The sequence below is a fragment of the Taudactylus pleione genome, unplaced genomic scaffold (assembly GCF_031769625.1).
Source record: "Taudactylus pleione unplaced genomic scaffold, aTauple2 ptg000198l, whole genome shotgun sequence".
In the NCBI taxonomy this organism is placed as follows: Eukaryota; Metazoa; Chordata; class Amphibia; order Anura; family Myobatrachidae; genus Taudactylus; species Taudactylus pleione.
Genome location: NW_028284600.1, coordinates 19,124,524 through 19,150,013, shown reverse-complemented (window position 1 = coordinate 19,150,013; position 25,490 = coordinate 19,124,524). Strand labels below are relative to the sequence as shown.

The following is a 25,490-nucleotide window of genomic DNA, read 5'->3' as shown; positions in this document are numbered from 1 at the left end:
ATTTATACAACATAAGGGTGGGTGGGAGGGCCCAAGGACAATTCCATCTTGCACCTCTTTTTTTTCTTTGCAGTATGTACTGTTTGGGGCCTAGTTTTCAAACTGCCATCCTGTCTGCCACTGCAGTGTCACTCCTAGATGGGCCACGTGTTTGTGCCGCCCACTCGTGTCGCTTAGCATAGTCATCCAGCTACCTTGGTGCAATCTTTTGGCCATAAAAACAATATTGTGAGGTGTGAGGTGTTCAGAATAGACTGGAAATGAGTGGAAATGAAGGTTATTGAGGTTAATAATTGCATAGGAGCAGAAAAACCCACAAATTCTGTGATTTAAGCTGTTTTTATGCTTTTTTTCAAAAAAATACAGATCCAAAACACAAAACCCAGAACCCAAAACACGGAAGGGTGGTTTTGGCAAAACCAATCCAGATCCAAAACACGAAGAAAGATCCAGATCCAAAACCAAAACCAAAACACAAACCACGAAAAGTGGCCGGTGCACACCCCTAATAGAAATTAAACCTTTTGCGGGAAGAAAAGGATTCTGCTAATCGGCGAGGAGCTCCATTAATGCACCTTCTCCTATCGCACCTACATGCAAATCATCATTCATGCTGACTGTCCGGTCAGTACATTTATGGAAACTTGGAGTACTGTTTAGATTCTTACCACACAGTACAGTATATGGAATATTTATCTTAGTGGTGTAAAGAGCTACAGGTGTCACCGCTGTATTTATCAGGGTCCTTAATTTACATTTACTAAACAAAATCATGGTTCAAAATTATTTTTGGGTTCCACTTATTTTTTGTAGTAAGTAGCTGCTCTGTCTGCCTGTGTAATATTGGGCCTCACATTCTCCAAGCTGTCTAGAGTATGGTTTTCTGCCTTATAGAGCACAATTTTTCTTGAGGTTGATGCCCAATGAAGACATCAGGAAAAACGTGTTCTACAACTTACTGAGGTAGGGAAACGTAAAGCCAGTTGTGATCACAGATCAGGATACATTAAGTAGATACCAAGGAGTTCTATCAAAGCACATCCCAAGTAATTACTGTACACTCTGGAGCAGTAACTGACTGTTTTGAATTCTGAAATGAAGATGTAGAGTGTCATAGATCCAGCAATCAGGGACAATTAATTGGTATAGTACCCAGTCATTTATGGGCATTTACACTTCTCATTAGCATGTATATTTATATATCATGAGCAACCAATGGTTTCAAAATAACAATGATTAAAAAAAAAAACTCTAAAACTTATGCTGAAGTTCCGAGCTAAATACGGTTTGTTGAAGCCGAGTACTTTTGGCTCTACGGTTATCATTTTATCAAGAGACCAATCTGAAAATCAACAAGCATAACTTTACACTTGTACAGATTATTGCTATTGTAAATGCAAAGCTTACATGTGTTCAAGCTGTTTATATGTTTTCAAGCCATTAAACAGTAGACTGAACAGTCATTCGTGTTTAATTGTTCGTAGAACACATTTTTGTTCTTGCTTCTGAAATACTGTAGGCGTAACAAGCTTCCGTGGTGATGTACCATTAGGTATTGCAATTCACTATGCCATAGTGAGCAACTACATTCTCTCTTATTACAAGTAACAGGCATCTATGATGTAAATGGCACAATAATATCACATTTACATTGCTAAAAATGAGGAAGAATAGTTTAGTGTAGCAACCTTTGTTCAGTTCAGCATAGAAAACTAACATACTGTAAAATGTTAATAAAGGTAATTGACAGAGACAGGCACTCATATATAGTTCATATGTGTCACCTCCGTGTGATGGATATAAATAATTTCAGAACGTTACGGATCTTGGAGGGTTACACGTAAATATTTGGTATATTAGACATTTCTTTTACCTGGTAATCATGAGAAGGTGAAAGTTGTCTTTGCTGTCTAGAGGCAGGATCATAACACTGCATTGTAGAGTCTTTGAAGACAATTTAACTTCTTTAATTCTATTATTACAATACTGTATATGGTGTATTTGATAAAAACAGCAAGTATGGCTCCAATAACCATAGCAGTGGTACACAGTATCACGTGGAGCCACACCAAGTATTCTCCAGCGATGTTATTTCAGGATTTGTATCCCAATTACAAGTGCAAAAGTCAGAGATTTAGAGGTTAAGCAGAGCCGTTGTCAGAAAATGTAACTAGGGGTATGAGAGACGGAATCGTAGTCTAATGCAAGCTGGGGTCAAAGTCCAGGAAATCCAACAGAGCAAAACAGGAGCAGGAACAGATAGATTATAGTAGACCTCAATCACCAGGCCATGGCTGAGCCTTGTGTCCTGTTTTATATCCCCACAACCTGTACAGGTTTGGCTTAGGCCGGGCAGATGGCAAAAACAACACAGAAAATCAGACTGTTCAAGCAGAGTCGGTTTAAGAGAGAAGGGGTCCATCATGCGCAGTCTCAGTGCAGGCCCTTCTTCCTCGACTCTAGCACCATTTACCCAGTAATTTCTATACTGACCATGCACAAATCTCAGGATAAATGGTGCAGGCTCCATTTTCCTGGTGATCTCTGCACCTGAGTCTATGGGGCATATTCAATATGCTGCGAGAAAAGCTAAAAACCCGCACCTGCGAGGTTTTTACTGCAGGTGCAGGTTTTTTGCTATTCTATTAGGTGCGTGTTTTGTTTTAAAAAGGGTTTTTTTTGCGCAGCTCCTGAGCAAGCGTGATTTTTCCTAAAATCGATGATTTCAGCAGAAATCACCGGGACTTGCTCTGACACCCCAGCGGCACCACCCCCCACCCCCCAAGGACTAATTAAGCAATTGGAAGTTTCCAATTAGCTTAATTAGTCCTTAATTACTTACCTTCGGCAGCGCTGTCTTCTGCGTCGGAAGCCGGCTCTTCAGCAGCAGGGGTGAGTATGTGAGTGTGTGTGGTGTTTGTAAGTATGGAGGTTAGTCTTATACAATGCTCCCCTGTAGTAGTGCCCCTTATGCAGTTTCCCCTGTAGTAGTGCCCCTTATTCAATGCTTTCTGTAGCTGTGCCCATTATGCAGTTCTCCCTGTAGTTGTGCCCCTTATGCAATGCCCCCTGTAGTTGTGCCTATTAAGGTTCACATCCACTAGACGACAGGCACATCGTAATCGTGCAGTGGTTTGTCTGTCTGTGATGTGCATACACTGAACGAGTAGTCAAAAATGACTTTATAGATTATACAGATGAGATGAGTGATCACCTGTATGAGGTTGGGGTAAGTGAGAGGAAAGATTGAGATGCACTTACATGCTATTAGGGAGCAAGGCGGGTTTAAAAGTCACTAATGCACTCATTACTCATGTGGATATGACGCATCTACATTAATAATGTCTGTTTTCTTTGTAGTGATCTGTCTAATAATAGGATTGGATGTCTGTCACCTGATATGTTCTTAGGACTCCACTATCTCCACAAACTGTGAGTATACTTATACGGTGAATTGTTTCTTAATGCCCAATGTCTTAACAACTGCCACTACTATATATTATTATTTCTTCTTCTTCTTCTTCTTCTTCTTCTTCTTCTTCTTCTTCTTCTTCTTCTTCTTCTTCTTCTTCTTTTTCTTCTAAAAACATCTAGCCTCATTGTGTGTTAAACAACCCTTCTACTCGCACCATGCCGAGGCATGACTAGTAGCGCCGAGCTTATCTTGAGGTGACTTGTTCCCTTCAAATTTGTCTCATTCACATAGCAATGCGAATAGGCCGCACAAGCAGCTTTTGCTGATTATAATGGTATGTGGCATGCCTACATTTTGTGCGCGACTGCGGGTGCATCTGCATGTGAAGCGCTACGTTACAGTGTCACAGCCACTGACAGTCTAGTCCCGGATTGCGTGCTGGATTGCAGACCTGTACTACACATGCGCAGTACGGGGCAGGCGCATGTGCAGATTCCTGATAATCTGGAATCTGAGTGATCCCAGTCACTGCAAATGCAGTTGCATCAGCCCCTGAAATCACTCTGCAGATCAACATTGAAGACCATGTCTAGCAGGGCTGCCATCAGGGGGGGAATGCCGGGACTGGAGTCCCATTTCCGGAACAGAAGGGGGCCTGCCCGCAGTGGCATTGTGTGGCTGCGATCAATCTCCCCTGCTGTTTGTAATCTTCATATGCTAAGCTTTGCCAGGTTCAAAGATTGTTGATTATGCTTTTTGCCACAGTCTTAATGTATCTAGTGCTAAGTTGCTCACGAGCCTGCCAGGTACTCTGCCAAGACCCCCAGGGCGGCTGCTGCAAAATGAGTCAGTGAGTGAAATGCTAATAATACACACTGTTTAATGTCAAAGTTTATCATGCAAACATGATGTATGCAGCTGTTGGAAAAGTGATTTAACACACCACTTTAGTAGAGATGAGAGTGTGACAGTGTGTGTATATGAAGCTAGCCCCAGAAGCTGTGTAATTTAAGAGTGTCCCGGTTTTATGGGATTGTGTGACCTGACAAAGTTCAAACCTAGGCAAAAACCTAATCCACCACCATGTCAAATTTGTTGGAGCTTTTTACACAACTTTGGCCGTGCATAAAGGACAAACAGACAGATTGACACTTTCTGTTTATTATGTAGATAAATTCTCTAGTTTAGGGGTTTGTCTTTTTGTTCAGGCAAATCTTTTGAACCACTGGACTGATTTTGATGGGGTTTTCACTGTTCTATACAGCATTGGTCAAGGAGAGTTTAGGTGTATGAATCATTTATCTGTGACAAAAGGCAGCTGAGCAGTGATGACTTTACTGAAGCAAGTCACAGAAAAAATGGTTTTACTTTGTGAGTGACTGACTGTTGGTGATGCAGGGGCGAGGGCTGTGCTCTGATTGGATATCTGAGACAGTGAGAGCCAATCGGTGCTTGCAATTTGCCCTGCTGCTTAACAGGAGCCTAGAGAGGGGAGCGAGCCAGGGACATAATGCTAATAATACTTACGTTAGCTGCAATACAAATCTCTCATCCATGATCCTCCTGTCCTTTGCAACACAGCCCTGTGGCTGAGCCCTAGCCAGCTGCAGGGCAGCAGCAGGAGGGGGTTTGTGGTGACTCTGGTAAGATGCAGGGAGAAGGAGTGAGAAGCAGGGGGTTGTGGTATGATGCAGAGGCCTGTGTTGTGATGTAGAGGGCTATGTAATAAGCAGGAGTGAGAAGCAGGGGCCTGTGGTAAGATGCTAGGGGCTGTGGTGGAATGCCAAAAGTAAACCATCCTGAGACCATTCATGTGTGGGGTTACTTCTCAGCCAAGGGTGTGGGATACTTAAATTTGCCTAAAAACACAGCCATAAATAATGGTACCAAAACATCCTCCAAGAGCAACTTCTCTTCCAAGAACAGTTTGGTACCGAACAATGCCTTTTCCAGCATGATGGAGCACCTTGCCATAAGGCAAAAGTGATTACTAAGTGGCTCGGGGAACAAAACATCGAAATATTAAGTCCATGGCCAGGAAACTCCCAGACCTTAATCCCATTGAGAATTTGTGGTCAATCCTCAAGAGGCGGGTGGACAATCAAAAACCCACAAATTCTGACAAAGTTCAAGCCAAGCATTGATTAGGCAAGAATGGGCAGCCATCAGTCAGTATGTGGCCCAGAACTTGATTGACAGCATGCCAGGGCGAATTGCAGAGGTCTTGAAATAGAAGGGTCAACACTGCAAATATTGACTGTTTGCATAAACTTAATGTAATTGTCAATAAACATCCTTGACACTTATGAAACGCTTGTAAGTTTACTTCAGTATACCATAGTAACATCTGACAAAAAGGTCTAAAAACACTGAAGCAGCAAACTTTATGAAAACCAATACTTGTGTCATTCTCAAAACTTTTGGCCATAGCTGTATATATATATATATATATATATATATTTATATATATATATATGTTGCAAATGTGTTAGGTGACCAGCGACTGACGTATAGTGAAAAGTGTGTGAACATAAACCAGTGAAATATACAATACACAGTGAAAACTATATAATCACAATTTATTGTTATAAATTTTATAAGAATATATATCTCTCTCTCTAAATCCTGTGCATACAAGCACGGATGATTCAAAATAACAGGTTACCACAATGTGCAAAAGAGTGCTAATAAATATTTAAGATGACGTTATAAAATACATTTCATACTCATAAATACATCTTAAAAACAATAGGAGTATATGAATTTAAATATTTAAAAAGCCAAACAGCACAAAGAGATCAGTGGATAAAACCAAGTAAAGAGAATATTTTTCAAAATTCTTTATAAAGTATAAAAACTTTTTCTAAGAATATAAATGGGAAATTTCTGCAAAAAGTGCTTATCTGTATAGTTCATTCAGTCATGAAGGCAGCTCTCCCAACGCGTTTCATCCATGTGACTTCATCAAGGGGATGAAGTCCCATGGATGAAACGCGTTGGGAGAGCTGCCTTCATGACTGAATGAACTATACAGATAAGCACTTTTTGCAGAAATTTCCCATTTATATTCTTAGAAAAAGTTTTTATACTTTATAAAGAATTTTTAAAAATATTCTCTTTACTTGGTTTTATCCACTGATCTCTTTGTGCTGTTTGGCTTTTTAAATATTTAAATTCATATACTCCTATTGTTTTTAAGATGTATTTATGAGTATGAAATGTATTTTATAACGTCATCTTAAATATTTATTAGCACTCTTTTGCACATTGTGGTAACCTGTTATTTTGAATCATCCGTGCTTGTATGCACAGGATTTAGAGAGAGAGATATATATTCTTTTAAAATTTATAACAATAAATTGTGATTATATAGTTTTCACTGTGTATTGTATATTTCACTGGTTTATGTTCACACACTTTTCACTATACGTCAGTCGCTGGTCACCTAACACATTTGCAACATTTTTGAATAGGGCTCATCCAAAAGTCCTTTTATGTTTGGTTTTAGCTGACACCTTTTACACTAAGGGAGTATGTATTTTCTATGGTTCTTGTGTATTTGATCTTCTGAAAAACCTTAAGGTGGCACCGACACATTTTTGGTATATTTATATATATATATTGTGATATGGTCGGCGTATGGGGTCCCTCTTCTGGGGTAAATGGACACCTCCTTACACACAGCAGCCAGGAAATTGCACTCCAGTCGTGGATTTTCGTGCAAGCTGGTCGGAACCAGTTTTCATTGTGCAACATCAACTGTCAAATAAACAAACATGAAATAAACCCTAGCCCTTCTGGGCTCTAACTAGACAGTAAATTCCCCCACTAACCCGAACGCTAAAAATAAGTTCACATCCACAGTACCTTCTGGTTTGTAGCAAACAGTGTCTCAGAGCAAGCTAACCTGTGGACCTGCTCTCCCAGGTATGAGACACTCAGCCACAAGTAAACCTAGCTTATCACAGGCATTTCCAGGTGCAAGCCCTAATGACCTGTTAGCAGGCTGAAAGGCCCTGTGGATGGAGCCCTCCCTCTCCTCACATCCACACTCCCAGGACCCATTCTGGCTTTTCACAAAAGCCGACATTTCTAATCTGCTTAGTCCAACAGACTTCTCCTGGGGGTTTTAAAACATGTAGGACAGGAATCTGGGACAGATATAGAAGCCATTCCACACTTCTCCAGTGCTTCTATCACAATATATATATATATATATATATATACACGCACACACAGACATATATATATATATATATATATATATACAAATACTTATATTGCGCCAATGAACAATGTTCAGCGGACGTAATGGAGTATGTGAATAATATTAACATAGTTCTTTAAGTTTTTATATGGCTTCTTTTCCCCAAAGGTGGTCTTTCACCAGAAAAGACCAAAGATCTCTTACAAAATAGTGGTCTGGGGAGCGCCAAGCTGAAATGGAGTGTATATTCCCCTTTCTCTTTAAAAATAAACATTTAGGGGCATATTCAATTAGAAGCAAAAATTCCTGTACTTTTCGCATGCCGGACTTTTCGCCGACATTGCTGGGTTTCCATGCGGAAAAGTATCGCGCTCATCCCCGCTTATCCCCGTATTCAATTCCAAATCAGAGAAAACGGAACCCAGTGAATTCAAAACCAGCGAAAAGTCCTGTCAGGTTTGGGGAAATCAGCCTGACTCCCCCAAAAGATGCATTGACATTGGGGATCACTCTAGATACCCCTGAGTAGGCCTGCTGAAGGTATTTGGGGTACTTAAATGATCTCAATAGCTGTTAATTAGCATCTTGCAGAAGTGGTGAAGAATAGATTTTGCATTTTTTTCCCCTGAAAATAAGTAGTCCCAGCAAATTTGGGGTACATGAAAATGGGTGCAAGCATATTTTAAAGTTGCTAAAGTGAAGTATTGAAAAACTTAAAATATCCACCTGCCGCAAATCCCTGCAATCTTAAAAACACCTGGGGCATTCTTGGGGACCCCCTTGGAGTCTATTTCACTAGTTTTTAAGTTTGTCCCCCAACTTTGTTTTTTTTTCAGCCCCAAAATGAAAATACTTTTATAGGGTGTTCTCAAGTTTTTTTTTACTTTTTTTTACACAGTTTACCTTTGGGGGCCTGTCCCAAGGGTGCAGGGTGGTTCCTGCAAGTTTGCACCCCAAAACCCCAAATCTGCACTTTTTTTCGACAGCTTTCATAGGCAAATCTTTTTTGCCTATTCCAATGCATTGACTTTCCGCACTGGCAAAAAGTCCATGAAATTGAATACGGAGAAAAGTTTTTGCCTGGCGAAACTTTTCGGCAGAGACTGACTTTTCGCACCTAATTGAATATCCCCCTTAGTCTTGACTTTTTAAGGTGACATGAGTTAAAATAATTCCTCCTATTTGATCTACAATGAGATCATCATAGCTGAGATCACCCAAAAAGCTCAAAATAACAATTTATTTAACCTTAATATAAAGTTTTATTCTAAAAACACATTAAAACGTTTCTTCTCGTACATACACATATACATCGTGACCATTGTGTGACAGATGTTAATTACACTTGCTGTCACCCTTAGAAAGGGTGAGCTCTTGACAGCTAGTTAGGCCCACTTTGGATCATGATAAGGTATCACCCAACGCGTGTTGTCGGTAACAACTTCCTTAGTGGTGTTTAATTCATGTATGTGAAATTTCCATTAATATTTCTATCTTCTATTGAAATGGCAATGTTCCTTTAAAATGACAATATTCAAAAACATTTAGTGCCTGCTGACTAGCTGCACCTATTGGGAGATGATGACCTATCCGGACTGTTAAGTCTTTTCCCATATGTTGAAGAGCAGTTCCCTGCCCCAGTGTAAAGCTCACAAGTCAGAAGGTACTGTAAGTAACAGTAACTTCTAACTTGTGAGCTGCACATATATATAGATTATATACTGATTATGACTGGGTTTTCACTGAAGTGTACCTTGAGATGCTCTGAGTAACATAGCCTATGAATTATCTTGCTATCATATAAATTGGCTACACACACATAGACACCACATATACATACATACACACATACCACACATAAACATAATAAACAAACACACACCACACATATACATTAGGGGTGTGCACCGGCCACTTTTCGTGTTTTGTGTTTTGGTTTTGGATCTGGATCTTTCTTCATGTTTTGGATCTGGATTGGTTTTGCCAAAACCACCCTTCCGTGTTTTGGGTTCAGGGTTTTGTGTTTTGGATATGTATTTTTTTTAAAAAAAGAATAAAAACAGCTAAAATCACAGAATGTGTTGGTTTTTCTGCTCCTATGCTATTATTAACCTCAATAACCTTAATTTCCACTCATTTCCAGTCTATTCTGAACACCTCACACCTCACAATAGTGTTTTTATGTCCAAAAGGCTATGCTAAGCGACACGAGTGGGCGGCACAAACATGTGGCCCATCTAGGAGTGGCACTGCAGTGGCAGACAGGATGGCAGTTTGAAAAACTAGGCCCCAAACAGTACATAATGCAAAGAAAAAAAAGAGGTGCAAGATGGAATTGTCCTTGGGCCCTCCCACCCACCCTTATGTTGTATAAACAGGACATGCACACTTTAACAAACCAATCATTTCAGCGCCAGGGTCTGTCACACGACTGTGGCTGAAATTAATGGTTCGTTTGGGCCCCCACAAAACAAGCTGGCAATTAATCTGTCCCTGCACAAACTGGCTCTACGGAGGCAAGATGTCGTCCTCATCCTCCTCATCCACCAATTCCTCACCCTCTTCAGTGTTGTGTACATCCTCATCCTCACAGACTATTAACTCGTCCCCGCTGGAATCCACCACCACAGGTCCCTCTGTACGTTCTGGAAGCTGGTCTCCCTGGAAGAGTTGATAATTCACTTTTATGAACATCATCTTCTCCACATTTTGTGGAAGCAGCCTCCTACGCCTTTCGCTGACAAGGTTCCCGGCTGCACTAAACACTCTTTCGGAGTACACACTGGAGGGGGGGCAACTCAGGTAAAATAGAGCCAGTTTGTACAGGGGCCTCCAAATTGCCTCTTTTTCCTGCCAGTACAGGTATGGACTGTCTGACATGCCTACTTGGATGCTGTCACCGATATAATCCTCCACCATTCTGTCAATGGTGACAGTATCATATGCAGTGAGAGTAGACATGTCAGAAATTGTTGCCAGGTCCTTCAGTCCGGACCAGATGTCCAAACTTGGTCCTGCCTGCCCTGCATCACCGCCAGCGGGTTGCTTAGGATACCTAAGTTTTTTCCTGGCAGCCCCAGTTGCGGGAGAAAATGAAGAAGGAGCTGTTGACATGTCAGTTTCTGCTTCAGCTGACAGTGTTTTCACCAGCAGGTCTTTGCACCTCTGCAGGCTTGTGTCGGCCGGACAGAGAGACACCACATAGGCTTTAAACCTAGGATCGAGCACGGTGGCCAAAATGTAGTGGTCTGATGTCAACAGATTGACCACCCTGGAATCCTGGCAAAGCGAATGAAGGGTTTCATCCACAGGTCCCACATGCTGAGCGGAATCGCTCCGTCTTAGCTCCTCCTTCACTTTCTCCAGCTGCTTCTGCAAAAGCCTGATGAGGGGAATGACCTGACTCAAGCTGGTAGTGTCTGAACTGATGTCACGTGTGGCAAGTTTGAAGGGTTGGAGAACCTTGCACAACACGGAAATCATTCTCCACTGTGCTTGAGTCAGGTGCATACCCCCTCCTTTGCCTATGTCATAGGTGGATGTATAGGCTAGAATGGCCTTTTGCTGCTCCTCCATCCAAGCATGTAGAGGGTTGAGTTCCACACGGCATCACAACCTCTTGCTTCAGGTGATGGCGGGGCAGGTTCAAGAGTGTTTTCTGGCGCTTCAGTCTTCGGCACGCAGTCGCTGAATGGTGAAAGTGGCCAGAAATTTTTCGGGCCACCCAAAGCGTCTCCTGCACGCCCCTGTCGCTTTTCAGAAAATTCTGCACCACCAAGTTTATTGTGTGAGCAAAACATGGGACATGCTGGAATTTGCCCAGATGTAATGCCCGCACAATATTGGTGGCGTTGTCAGATATCACAAATCCCCAGGAGAGTCTAAGTAAGGTAAGCCACTGGGAGATGATTTCCCTCAGTTTCTCTAAGAGGTTGTCGGCGGTGTGCCTCTTACTGAAACTGGTGATACACAGCGTAGCCTGCCTTGGAACGAGCTGGTGTTTCTGAGATGCTGCTACTGGTGACGCTGCTGTTGTTGCTGCGTAAGGTGATACATCTACCCAGGGGGCTGTCACAGTCATATAGTCCTTAGTCTACCCTGTTACACTTGTCCACATGTCCGTGGTTAAGTGGACATTGGGTACAACCGCATTTTTCAGGACACTGAGGACACTTTTCCTGATGTTTCTGTACAGTCTCGGTATCGCCTGCCTAGTGAAGTGGAATCTAGACGGGATTTGGAACCGGGGACACACTACCTCCATCAATTGTCTAAATCCCACTGCACTAATGGCGGATACCGGACGCACGTCTAACACCAACATAGCAGTCAAGGCCTCAGTTATACGTTTTGCTTCAGGATGACTGCTGTCGTACTTCATCCTCCTCGCTAAGGAGGGTCAATTGTTTAGTAAAAGTAGTGGTGTTCCTACTTCCTCTCTGGGATGATGAACGACTCCCAGCAGCAGCAACAGCAGCAGCGGCAGCAGTAGGCATAGCAATGCAGGATCCTCTGGAGGAATCCCGGATAGGAGAGTCAGTCATGCCAGAGACATGGCCTGCAGGACTACTTCCGATCCTGACTAAGGAGGAAATTGACGAGGAGGGAGTTGACGGTGTGGTTTGCAGGCTATTGGATACAACAGGACAAAGGGATTTAGGTGTCCCTGGACTGCTTACGGTCTTAGCCAAAGTTTCTGAACTTGACAGTAACTTTTTATGAACGCGCTGCAGGTGCCGTATAAGGGAGGATGTTCCTAGGTGGTTAACGTCCCTACCCCTACTTATTTCACCTTTACATATGGTACATATGGCAAGACAGTTGTTGTCCGGATTTGGATAGAAATATTGCCAGACCAAAGAGGTGGAATGTTTGGTCTTCTGCCCAGGCATGACCGTGATGGGCTTTTTCATCCCACGGACAACAACTGTCTCCCCTGGAGCCTGATTTAAACAATCCCCATCACCATCAGAATCCTCCTCGCCAACTTCCTCCTCAGCGCCAGCTACACCAGTATCCTCATCCTGTTGTACTTCAACAGTGACATCTTCAATTTGCATATCAGCAAGTGGACTGTGGGTGCTCCTTTCAGCACTTTCAGGGGGCGTGCAAATGGTGGAAAGAGCCACCTCTTCCCGTCCAGTGCTGGGAAGGTCAGGCATCGCAACCGCCACCACTCTTGGACTCTCCTTGGGGATTTGTGATATCTTCTTAGATCGCACAGTTTTTCGCTGTGCTTTTGCCAGCTTAACTCGTTTGATTTTTTTAGCGGGAGGAGGACTTCCATCGTCATGTGAAGCTGAACCACTAGTCATGAACATAGGGAAAGACATTAGCCGTTCCTTGCCACTCCGTGTCATAAATGGCATATTGGCAAGTTTACGTTTCTCTTCAGATGATTTAAATGTTTTTTTCAAGGTCATTTTCCTGAACTTTGTCATTTGGGATTGTATGTGCCCTCTACTATGACATTGGGCATCGGCCTTGGCAGACGACGTTGATGGCATGTTATCGTCTATGTCATGACTAGTGGCAGCAGCTTCAGCACTAGGAGGAAATGGTTCTTGATCTTTCCCTTTTTTATTTTTATTGGAGAAAGTTTGGTCCTCCATTTATGTTATATTGATTTGATATATATGTGCGGCTAAGGCGCACACAAACACAGAAAATATTTTTTTATTTTTCCTGGAGAGTAGTGCACTTTGTGGGTTACACCACCCTTTAAGAAATGAGCCAGCCGGCTCTTTACTTATGGGACACAGGCGCACGCTTGGTGCTGCTCCTTTGTTGATGCACGTGCAGCCACAGTGCACACAATTCACAAACACAGAAAATATTTTTTTTATTTTGTTTGGAGTGTACTTTGGGGGTTACAGCACCCTTTAAAGGACAAGCCAGCCGGCCCTTTACTTATGACACAGGCGCACGCTTGGCGCTGCTCCTTTGTTGATGCACGTGCAGCCACAGTGCACACAATTCACAAACACAGAAAATACATATTTTTTTTGTTTGGAGTGTACTTTGGGGGTTACAGCACCCTTTAATGGTCAAGCCAGCCGGCCCTTTACTTATGACACAGGCGCACGCTTGGCACTGCTCCTTTGTTGATGCACGTGCAGCCACAGTGCACACAATTCACAAACAAAGAAAATATTTTTTTATTTTGTTTGGAGTGTACTTTGGGGGTTACAGCACCCATTAACGGACAAGCCAGCCGGCCCTTTACTTATGACACAGGTGCACGCTTGGCACTACTTTGTTGATGCACATGCGGCTACAGTGCACACAATTCACAAACACAGAAAATATATATATTTTTTGTTTGGAGTGTACTTTACAGCACGCTTTAACGGACAAGCCAGCCGGCCCTTTACTAATGGGACACAGGCGCACGCTTGGCGCTGCTCCTTTGTTGATGCACGTGCAGCCACAGTGCACACAATTCACAAACATAGAAAATATATATTTTTTTGTTTGGAGTGCACTTTGGGGGTTACAGCACCCTTTAATGGTCAAGCCAGCCGGCCCTTTACTTATGACACAGGCGCACGCTTGGCACTACTTTGTTGATGCACGTGCGGCTTCTGTGCACACAATTCACAAACAGAGAAAAAATATTTTTTTTTTGCACTTGGGGGGAGCACCCCTGATGGACAGAGCACCCCCTGGACAACACTACAGCACCCCTTTAGGACTGGGACACTGCACAGGACTTTGGAGTGGACACAGCCCCTATGGACAACTGACTGCACAACACAGTCCAGCCAGCCCCTATGGACTTTGGAGGAGTGGACACAGCCCCTATGGACAACAGCAGCACAGCGCAGCACAGCACAACACTACACTGCACTACACTACACTACACAGCACAGCCAGCCCTAACTCCCACCCTCCCTCTTCACTGTCCACAGCCGAGTGAGAAAATGGCGCCGACGCGGGTACCTTATATAGGATCCAAAACCCGCGAGACCCGGAAGGCGGGATGATGACGTTTTGCCTCGATTTCAGATCCGAGTCAGGCGGGAAAAGTCGAGCCTGACTCGGATCGGCCTCGGATCGGGGGGGCTCGGGGGTGTTCGGATTTCAGATATCTGAACCCGCTCACCCCTAATATATATACACAGCACACACCACACATATATAGGGGAATTCAATATGGAGCGATAAGTCCGTTTTTTGCGTTAATATCGCACCTATGACGTCATTATCGCAGGTTTTAGTTTTACACTGTATTCAATTTCAAAGACTTTTCGCATTGTCGAAAAGTCTTTGAAAAAAACGGGGATAACTTTTCACCACTGAATAGGTGGCGAAAAAAAGTGCAGATTTGGGGTTTAGGGGTGCAGGCTTAAAAAAAATAGCCTGCACCCCTGGGAATGACATTTTAAAAATAACTGTGTCAAAAAAAGTTTTTTAAAAAAATAGGGACACCCCAAAAAATTAATTTAAAAATTGGGGTGAAAAATAAAACTGGGAAAAAAGTGTTTAAAAATAGGGAAATAGGTTCAGGGCTATTCTGCAGGTATGCAGCAGGTGTATTCTAGAATAGGCTATTAGCGGCAGGTGCATTGTTGCAGAATTTTTAAAAACTTACTTTAGGGACATAAAAATATGCTAGTACCCATTTTCATGTACCCCAAATTTGATGGGACCACTTAAAAAAACGAAAAAAATAACCTAAGTGCTCTTCTGCAACACTTCTTCAATGTCGGGAAAAAAACACCTGCTGCGGCTATTTAAATTCCCGACTTTCATTTGCAGGCTAAAACGGTGGTACCCATAGTGATCCCCCATGTTTTTACAAATTTAGGGGGGTCCTACGATTTTTTCAAGGAAAATTTCGTAGTTTATCGCAAATCCCACTTCGCCAGGTCCCGTTTTCATAGATTTTATTTTGAATACGGGGATAAAGCGGGCGCGCGCCCGATACTTTATCCCAGAAAAATCTCCTCATAGGGGAATTCAGTATGGAGCGATAAGTCCGTTTTTTGCGTTAACATCGCACCTATGACGTCATTATCGCAGGTTTTAGGTTTACACTGTATTCAATTTCAAAGACTTTTCGCAGGTTCGAAAAGCCTTTGAAAAAAAACGGGGATAACTTTTCACCACTGAATAGGTGGCGAAAAAAAGTGCAGAATTGGGGTTTAGGGGTGTTGGCTTAAAAAAAATAGCCTGCACCCCTGGGAATGACATTTAAAAAAGACCTGTGTCAAAAAAAAAAAAATAGGGACACCCCAAAATATTAATTTAAAAATTGGGGAACTTTAGGGGGGTCCTACAATTTTTTCAAGAAAAAATTTGTTTTTTTATGCAAATCCCACTTCGTACCTTCCCGTTTTCGTAGATTTGATATTGAATACGTGGACAAAGCGGGCGCGCGCCCGATACTTTATCCCAGAAAAATCTCCGATATGAAACATAAACTTCGACAGCGAAGTTTACGTTTCATATTGAATACCCCTCATAGTGTATGCAGTTTCTGTTTCATTTTGGTGGAGATTGCACAATGTGTAAAGTAAGATTACGTCTAGTTAAGTGCGCACAGTGCTCCCAAACCACGATGAGAATAAATGAATATATCAATACTTCCCCACAACTTCAATCAGGATTCAGTATATGATTTTCAGATCGTAGTGGTGGAGTTTCCATACACATGAAAAATATCAAATCGGCCAGACATAGTGTAATACCATAAAAACTGCAATTTATTACACTCAATGAAAAATAAACATGAAAATAATATAAATAAAAAAATATAATATAGTCCCACTCATAAGGGCCCGTAGTTATTAAAGATGGAGGCTTCCGGATTAACCTCTGTCTCAGGGTCCTTATCCAAGGGGTGATCTTATATGGTTTCTCCTTTCTGGATGATCCTGTCACCATGTACCTGTACCAACGCGTTTCAGGAGTCAGCTGCTCCCTTCCTCAAGGTAAAGTGACATGTACAGAAATGATCATTTTTTATACCCTTTTCCTAATTCACTTCCGGGTTATTGCACAATGCCTAGGAGAAAATCTTCACTTGGTCGTGACAGTGCTATGGGGAAAAAGCGCACCCAACTTCCGTGATGGAGAGCGTGCCGATTGTGAAAAACCTAAATAAATTTTTTTTAAAGTGTGGTGCCCGCCCACAGTTTGTAACCAGCTCTGGTGCTTTCAGCCCAGTGCTGGTTACCCCAAAGTCGGGGGGAATAATTACATGGGATGGGATAATCAGCATTGGACATTGCCAGCCTAAATTGCCATAGAGAGGGTCCCCCCACCTTGATACCAGAACACTCCAGTCTGGTTGGCACCAGGGCTTGCTTTCTCAGGGATGTGGGCCCGCAAAAATGATGGGGGTAATGAAAGGGGTAATTATAGTAAAAATAAATTTTGTCTTTGGCGAACTACAGGCCTCAGAATGACCCAGCTGCCAAAAATATCTGCAAGGGCCTGCTGGCACTTGAAGAACCACAAGGGTCGTGTTACCCTGGCACCAAGACCTGCTGACACCAGTAGTTCACCAAGGAAAAATGCAACAACAAAAAAAACAGACACAATTTAATACAAACTCATTTTAATAAATAAACACAAAGTTTGCTTTCAGGCATGTTTTATTTTATACTTACCTGGTCTAGTTGTCCTGAAGGAGCCCACTTACCTGCTGACTGCTCCTCCGGTTACTGCTGTGGTCTCCAGCCAGCTCCAGGATAGAGAAAGCCTCATGTTGAATGCAAGATGGCTGATGTGAAACTGCTCTATGCTTGTTGAGCCGCTTCACTTCAGCCACCTTGGATTAAAAGAGGCTGCCTCAGTCCTGAAGCCTGCAGAAATGCTGGGAGGAGAAGAAGTAACCAGCGACCTGCAGAGAAGATAAGTGGCGCTTTCCCTCCAATCATCTATCCAAGACCGAATCGCACAGGGAGCAGAAGTAGGTTGACAGAGTTTCTGGCTTCTTCTGTTACAATCATTAGTTGGGGAAAAAGTATATAAACTATCCCCCTACACTGAAACGATTATCGTCCATCGGCATGGAGAAATCAAACATGTTTGATTTCTCCTGCTAGATGGAAAATATATTTTGGGACATCTTCCAACATGTGGGAGCAAACGACCAATTATCATTTGTTCCCACACAGCAGTAGATTATCGTTCCAGCCAGCCAGCTAGTTGGAAATTACATCATGGCCAACATTGGATACTCTACTCCGCCAGTGTAGGATGATTAAGTGCTTGTGTGACCTGGAATTTGCCTGTTTAGAGTGACAGCAGAAAAAAAATGAACATAACATTTGTTTGGGTGAAGAGTGCATACTCAGCATGGGCGTAATTAGACAACTATAGGGGTCTATAGCAAAACTTTTAAATGCCACTTATGCACCACATAAGCCTGCGTGAAGAATGGTGGGCTTACACCTTCAGATTTAAATATTTGTCAGACTCTGGAATAAAGATGGCGTTAGCCGCTATAGCCTATGGGCTACACTCTGCGGAAATGACCAGGAGAGGATTCCTCTGGAACCCTCCGTGGCAATGGCCACCGCACATTAGTGGTCTGCAAACAACGCATGCGCAGAACGGCCCGGGCTTCTAAAGGAGAAGTGAAATGTTTGCTTTTGCGATCATTTCACTTCTAACATGTCGCAGGGACCCCCGTCTCTGTGGCCGGATGATTAATAGTATATCTGGGCAATCTATAATTTCTTATTGCCACTATTAGCGGTGATAAGAAATTATAATTATTTGATAATTAGTAAATATGCCCCCCAAATGTGTTCTCTATTATGTAATACTGACAAACACTAGGAGAGTCCTGCTGGATCTTATTAAATGCAAAGAATCACCACCCCCTGCCAAGGGCTGTGATGATGACCCCAGCAATTATATTGGTTAAAGGAAAGAAAAAAAATAACCTGATGATATTTTACTTACATTAAATAAATCTTAAGTCAGCGGAATAATTAGTTATTCAGGAAAACATCCTAGAGCCAGGTAACAGAAGGAGACTTTATTCACTCCTCAGTATTTGCTTAAATCCAGATTGTGGCATTTTGAGGCCAAGGCAAAGTCTGTAGTAACATTTCTTTTATGGCCAGTAACACCCACCCTCTGCGTTAATGCCCTGAAGCTGCACAGTATGGCAGCAGGACTGAGAGAAAGAAAATCCTTCCAAAATAACAAGTGTCTGAATAATATCAAGTTTTCTACTGCATGCTCTGCTTTTTATCCTGGCTTCATAAATATTCGTGGAGATGAGGAGATCGTAGCATAGTATTACATTAATATTATTATTCATTATGGTTAACGTTTTTATGATGTGTTTGAAATTTACTAAACTTATTACAGTACCAACATAAATGATATCTTTTTGGGAAAATGTATGAACTGTCTGCTATATTAGTGGTACTGTGAATGCTATACCTCCCATTAACTGAAATTGCCAAAGTATAAAAACTAAGGGCCCCATATACCAATGAACCTTAATACTAGCGACATATTTTTTGTAGAAGTGCAGTGATATTAACAAATATGCCACTGATATTTAACATTACTTAACACTCCGACGAGGTCCAGCGATGTCCCCCTCTTTGGCGGCGTCCACCACTCTGTTACTGCAGCCTACCGATGCCAGCAACAGGCTTTTGTGACATGTGCACCTTCACCATACTTGCCCACTCTCCCGGGGAGGTCGGGAGCCTCACGAAAATCAGGGGGCTCCGCCTTGGCGCCACCTCCATCTGCATCCTCCCGCCTTTTGCTCCGCTATGTAATTAACCGGTTCGGGAAAGCCGATGATGCGATTTGCTCTGAATTGCATCATTGTGGCCTCGCCCCCGGCTGCGCAATTCCTGTAATCTCTGCAATGTGTAGCTGGGGCGTGGGCGCCATGACGTGATCTCGCAGTCATGCCCCCAAATTCGGATCACGCCCCCTGCTGTGCCTATCTGGCTGCCTCCTCCCAGAAGAGGCAGCCAGATTGTCGGCAACTCTGACCTTCACCTGGTGGGGACACAGAAAAGCCTGGAAGGCTTCGCTGAAGCCGGAAAGACTGTTGCTGGGTCTCATTGCCGGCAATGGGGACTGTATCGCTCTCGCATCTATAGGTGGCATAAGCTATACAGGGGTCTATTTACTAAGCAGTGTTAGGAGACAAAGTGAAATGAGATAAGGTGCCAGCCAATCAGCTCCTAACTGCCATGTCACAGGCTGTGTTTGAAAAATGACAGTTGGAAGCTGATTGGTTGGTACCTTATTTCCTATCACTTTGTCTCCTAACACTGCTTAGCAACTAGACCCCACAGTGACAAATAGCGGTAAGCTAAATTTACCACTGTTTGTAAAATACAGAAAGAACGACGTAAAACCTTTAGTGAGTGATAAATAGATCCCTAAATTCCAAAATTGAAAACTACCGGTATGACCTGTGAATGTATAAGAAATGAGAATGTGTTAACCTAATATACTGCAGCTTTAAAAAAAAAAAAAGTGTAAAGTCCTTCCAAAATTTTAGGACATGTCCTAATAGAATCTGATTATAACACTCTGCTGTATTAGAGAAGCACCTCCTCTCTAACAATACAACTGAAACCTCATTAGATATGATTATAGTACCTTTTAACTTTATTTCACCTCACTTTGGTGCTGCTGATTACTAGAATTTGCTACATTTTCAGTGAATATCTTGTTTCACTTAAATCAGGGGTGGGGAACCTTTTTTCTGAAGAGGGCCATTTTGATATATATAATATTATTCGTGGGCCCAGTGCAGGCCACAGGGGTGAGGCCACAATCGCCGGTGATTAATGTCCCCCATACAAGGTGAGATTCAAAGTTGGTAAGATCAGATGTACGATTTCCCTTGAAATTCTTCCCTTTAAATTCTTCATAAGATGTGGTCAAATGGTGTACGATTGATCAATAAAATCATAGGATAAGATGCATAGAAGTATATCACATCGTCAACGATCAGTTGAGCTCTCTCTGCAAAACCATCTGATCTGCGATCCAACTAGACGACGGTGGGGACATGCGTCGGGGTCGCAGAAGACTCAAAATACATCTATTTTCAAACGATTGGTCTGTCCAACCTGTAGAAACTGCCAAAATCGTGTTAAATATCTTCCCGTGTATGGCCACCTTTAATCAATGCTCCGGGGAGCTGTAAGGGCAGCGGTGTGACTGTCTGAAGCATCCTAAGGATGCTCCAGGTAGCACTGCTGCATAGATTCTGGCTGCAGGGTACCATTCTAGGCATCCTGCTAGCCGTATGAGGCTAGCAGAAAAAAGTTCAGAAGGACAAACTAAATGATTCTGGAGACCTTATACGGCCCCCGGGCCTGAGGTTCACCATCCCTGACTTAAATAATTAGTAGTACTTCATGCCACACGTATCAAATTTCTTAGTTGTATATTTCAAGCATATCATGCCAATAATATACATACTTAGTATAACTATACATAAACATCTGCAGCCCTTTTAGACAGAATTTTTCTTTGGCCATTCTGCGAGAAATAAATATGGTTTTCAAATTAAGATTTCAAGGCCATGACACCCTTTGGCAAAACACACCATACAAAGGTACAGAGCTATGCTCCCCAGTTCCCAGGCCCGTCCTATGTTTTAGAGGCTTTGTTTATTACATTTGACCCTTGGGGCCTATTCATTAATTACTATCGCTACTTTAGTATCTAACTTGCTACGTGTAGCGAAGATTAACTGTCGCCATGTTCCAAATCCCTGCTACTTCTGTAGCATTGAAAATTAGAACTGCTGATCCCGGCAGCTGAGGAGGGATCCGAACAAAGGTGGAGGGATCCCAATGGACTCCTCTTCGTAACCAGGGACTCCTTCCCTTAGGAAGGCGCAGGGGATCAAGACCGGATACCATCTGAGGACGGCATCCGTTCTTGCAATTAACTTCCAAAAATTATGTATTTTCGGTCCTGCTTCAGGGGTGACAGGTACTGTAAGCAGGAGATTTCAGTGCAATCTCTTACATTACCTATTTAATGAGTTGGTCAACTACTTATATTCTACAAAAGTAGAGGGTTGATGGGATTTCCAGACATGTGTAACCCCCAGCCCCCCCAAACATGTCAGTGGTGTCTATATAAGTTTCATTGACAGTGGTTTATACAGGGCTTGTTCTTGACTACCACAGACATGACAATTGTAGTAACTTATGAAAAGTCTCTTTTTTTCTTTCTTTTCTTTTAGAAATTTGACTGGAAATATCTTTTCAACCCTTGGGCCTGATCTTTTTAAGGAACTCTCTTCGCTAAAAGTCATGTAAGTACATTACTTGCCACTTTATATATGGTATAATTGATGACTAGCTTATGGGGTTATTGCACAGTTTCTTACATGTCGTGTTATGATAGGCCATGATGGTCTATATGTATTTAAAATGATAAGGGGGAAATATTAAGATGAATACAAGTAGTACAGTGTGATCATATGCAATATTACGTATTATACATATTGATCTTGACCAAAGTTGGTTTGCGGTAATTATACTGGATTATGATAATCAAATTGTTTTTCTTCAAAATTATTGTACAATACTACTGAGTAAATAACTACTTGTCAACAACATATTAGTATATGTAGATGTACCAGGTTCCTGAGCATTTCCATAGAACTCAGATTACGTCAAATTTGATGCAAAGTAGATGCTCGTGTTCACATTTATTTGTTTACATTATTTTCAGTGTGTGCAGGGCCGGATTAACGGGGGGGCGACAGGGGCGATCGTCCCTGGGCCCCCACAGGTTAAGGGCCCCCACACCCATCGGGGTTAAAGTGGACCGGAGGAGGCGGAACCAGTTCCGCCTCCTCCGGTCAACCTAACTCCGGCGCCGCCGGGAGGCTCCTATTACCAGGCGCCCGCTGTAAACAGCGGGCGCCTGGCTCCCACCCCGCAGCGGCAGCCGGAGTCGGACGCTTGAGCTCACATGAGCTCCAGCTTCCGGCTCATGCAGAGCACTAAGGCAGAGACGTCATGACATCTCTGAGATAGTGTGGAGGAGCAGCCGAGCGGATTGCAGCGGACGCGGGGCTGAGGTTAAGGTAAGTATGAGCTTTATTTATTTATTTTTTTTCAGTGCAAGCGGCCTACTGGGGGCATTACTGGCGGGGGGCATTACTAAAGGGGACATTACTCGGGGGGGAGCATTACACATTACACCTGGGGCATTACCCGGGGAGGGGGGAGGAATTACTACTGGGGGCATTATTGGTGGGGGGCATTATTCAGGGGGGAGCATTACTACTGGGGCATTACTCGGGAGGGGGGAGGCATTACTACTGGGGACATTATTCAGGGGGAGCATTACTACTGGGGCATTACTCGGGGAGGGGGAGGCATTACTACTGGGGCCATTATTCAGGGGGGAGCATTACTACTGGGGCATTACTTGGGGAGGGGGGAGGCATTACTACTGGGGGCATTACTAGGGGGGGGAATTACTACTGGGAACATTACTCGGGGGGAAGCATTACTGCTGGGGGCATTAATCAGGGGGCATTTCTATTGGGGGCTCTACTAGAGAGGGAGCATTAGTATTGGGGGCACTAATAGAGGGGCATTACTACTGGGGGCATTTCTACAGAGGGCTCTACTAAAGGGGGAATGACTACTGGGGGCATTACTAGTTGGGGCACAACTCCATGGGTATTTCTACTGGGGGATTTATACAGGGGGCATTACTACTAGGGCATTGCTATTGGGCACATGCCCAATTACTACTGGGGGGCATTACTATTTGGGGCACAACTACAGGGCCCTACTGGGGGCATTTATACAGAGGGCATTACTACAGGGGGCACTACTAATGAGAGTATTGCATAAGGGGCACTGCATAAGGGGCACTACTACTGGGTGCACTGCATACGGGGCACTACCACTGTGGGCACTGACACTACTGGGGGCTCTGCATAAGGTCCCCATTGCGCATACCCCCAGTTTGTCACATTTAATAGGGGCCCCCACATGTTTGTTGCCCAGGGGCCCCCACAGACCTTAATCCGGCCCTGAGTGTGTGTATTGTAAACTTTAAGAATGTCCAGTGAAATTGCTTCAAATTAACATCTGTGTATATGAGGAATTATGGCTTAAATCTGCTGCAGTGAAAAATCATATTACTGTATATCTACAAAAATGTCAAAATCTAGTGTATCGTGTATTAAATTGATTGAAGGAATATGTGGTTTACATGCTGCCTTTAAAACTGTATTTTAAGTGTAATATTTTTACCGGCCTTGGGCCATCTCCGGGAGACTTGATTACTCTTCTGGATATCCATGAGAGCCACCCGAGATTCAGGTGGCTGTCTGGGACATTCCCAGCAGAGTAGGCAAATGTGGTTTAATGTAATGTCCATTATCACATATTGTCACACATTGCCATGGTCTCCCCACTACAGCAGCGACTAAGACTGGGGAATTTATGTAAGGCAGTCACAAATTTGTCACCTTCTCATAAATGGACACATATGGCTTGCTTGCAGTTGTTTCCATTTCTGTGAGTTTACAGTATCTATGTGTGTTTATATTTATGATCGTTTTACTAAAAAAAGTATACTGTATACAGTGGTGCTTGAAAGTTTGTGAACCCTTCAGAATTTTCTGTATTTCTGCTGAAATTTGTCCTTAAACTACCTTAGATTTTCACACAAATCCTAAAAGTAGATAAAGAGAACCAAATCAAACAAATGAGCCAAAAAAATTAAACATGCTCATTTTTTTTATTGAGGACAATGATCCAATATCACATATCAGTGAGTGGCTAAAGTATGTGAACCTTTGCTTTCAGTATCTGGTATGACCCCCTTGTAAAGCAATAACTGCTTCTAAAAGTTTCCGGAAATTGTTGATTAGTCCTGAACATCGGCTTGGAGGAATTTTACCCCATTCCTCCATACAAAACAGCTTCAACTCTGTTATGTTGGTGGGTTTCCTCCCATGAACTGCTCGCTTCAGGTCCTTCCACAACATTTAGATTGGTCAGACTTTGACTTGGCCATTGCAAAACTTTAAATTTATTCTTCTTTAACCATTTTTGGTCGAATGACTTGTGTGCTTTGGGTCGTTGTCTTGCTGCATGACCCACGTTCTCTTGAGATACAGCTCATAGACAGATGTCCTGACATTTTCCTTTAGAATATTCTGGTATAATTCAGAATTCATTGTCCCATCAATGATGGCAAGTCATCCTAGGCCAGATGCAGGAAAACAGGCCTAAACCATGACCGTGTTCTCCTTTCTCCAAACATAACACTTCTCATTTAAACCAAAAAGCTCTATTTTGGAATCCTCTGTCCACAAAACATTGTTCTGTCAAGACCAGGGTTTCTTCGCATTGTAGTCAATGGGTAATACCTGTGAGGTCACTGTGGCGGGGGGTGTCTGGCGGTGGCGCTAGTGCTTGGCGTGTGGCATTGGCTGCGTGTGGTTCTGTGCGGGCATATTGTCACTTTGGCTGGTGAGGCCTGGCGGTACTTCCGTTCCGCTCGGCATGGGCGCCGTCATCTTGCCACCGGCCATGTGATTCAGTTGTCCAATCCTGGTGGGTTATGTGCTCTCTCCAGCCAGTCATGGCGCGGCACTTGGTATTTAGGAAGGTCCGGAGCATTCCTTCTTTGCCAGTGCAACGTGTTGCTCAGCAGCATCTAAGAGAGAGTCCTGAGCTCATTACCTGCCTCCTTGGAGACGCTACCTAGCCTGTTACCCTGTCTGCTCCAACCGCTGGACTTTCCCTGCACCCTCCAGTTACCTTCCCCCTGCCTGAGTACCTGAGTCTGCTGTCACCCTGCACCTTGCCTTCACTTACACTCTGCTGGACTCACTTCAGCCTGCAAATTCACTTCAGCCTGCAATTA

General features: G+C 43.1%; 1 protein-coding gene across 2 annotated transcripts in view; it reads left to right on the top strand.

Annotated features, from left to right (window-relative positions):
* Positions 1 to 25,490, top strand: part of ADGRA1 (adhesion G protein-coupled receptor A1) — a 1,066,191-nt gene that overhangs the window by 198,142 nt on the left and 842,559 nt on the right. Inside the window, exons 4-5 of one of the 2 annotated variants that reach the window (XM_088476933.1) lie at positions 3,361 to 3,432; positions 21,829 to 21,900. In XM_088476933.1, the coding sequence (XP_088333059.1) occupies positions 3,361 to 3,432; positions 21,829 to 21,900 (144 nt within the window). The remainder of the gene's footprint in view (positions 1 to 3,360; positions 3,433 to 21,828; positions 21,901 to 25,490) is intronic. The other variant, XM_088476934.1, reaches the window with a different exon arrangement.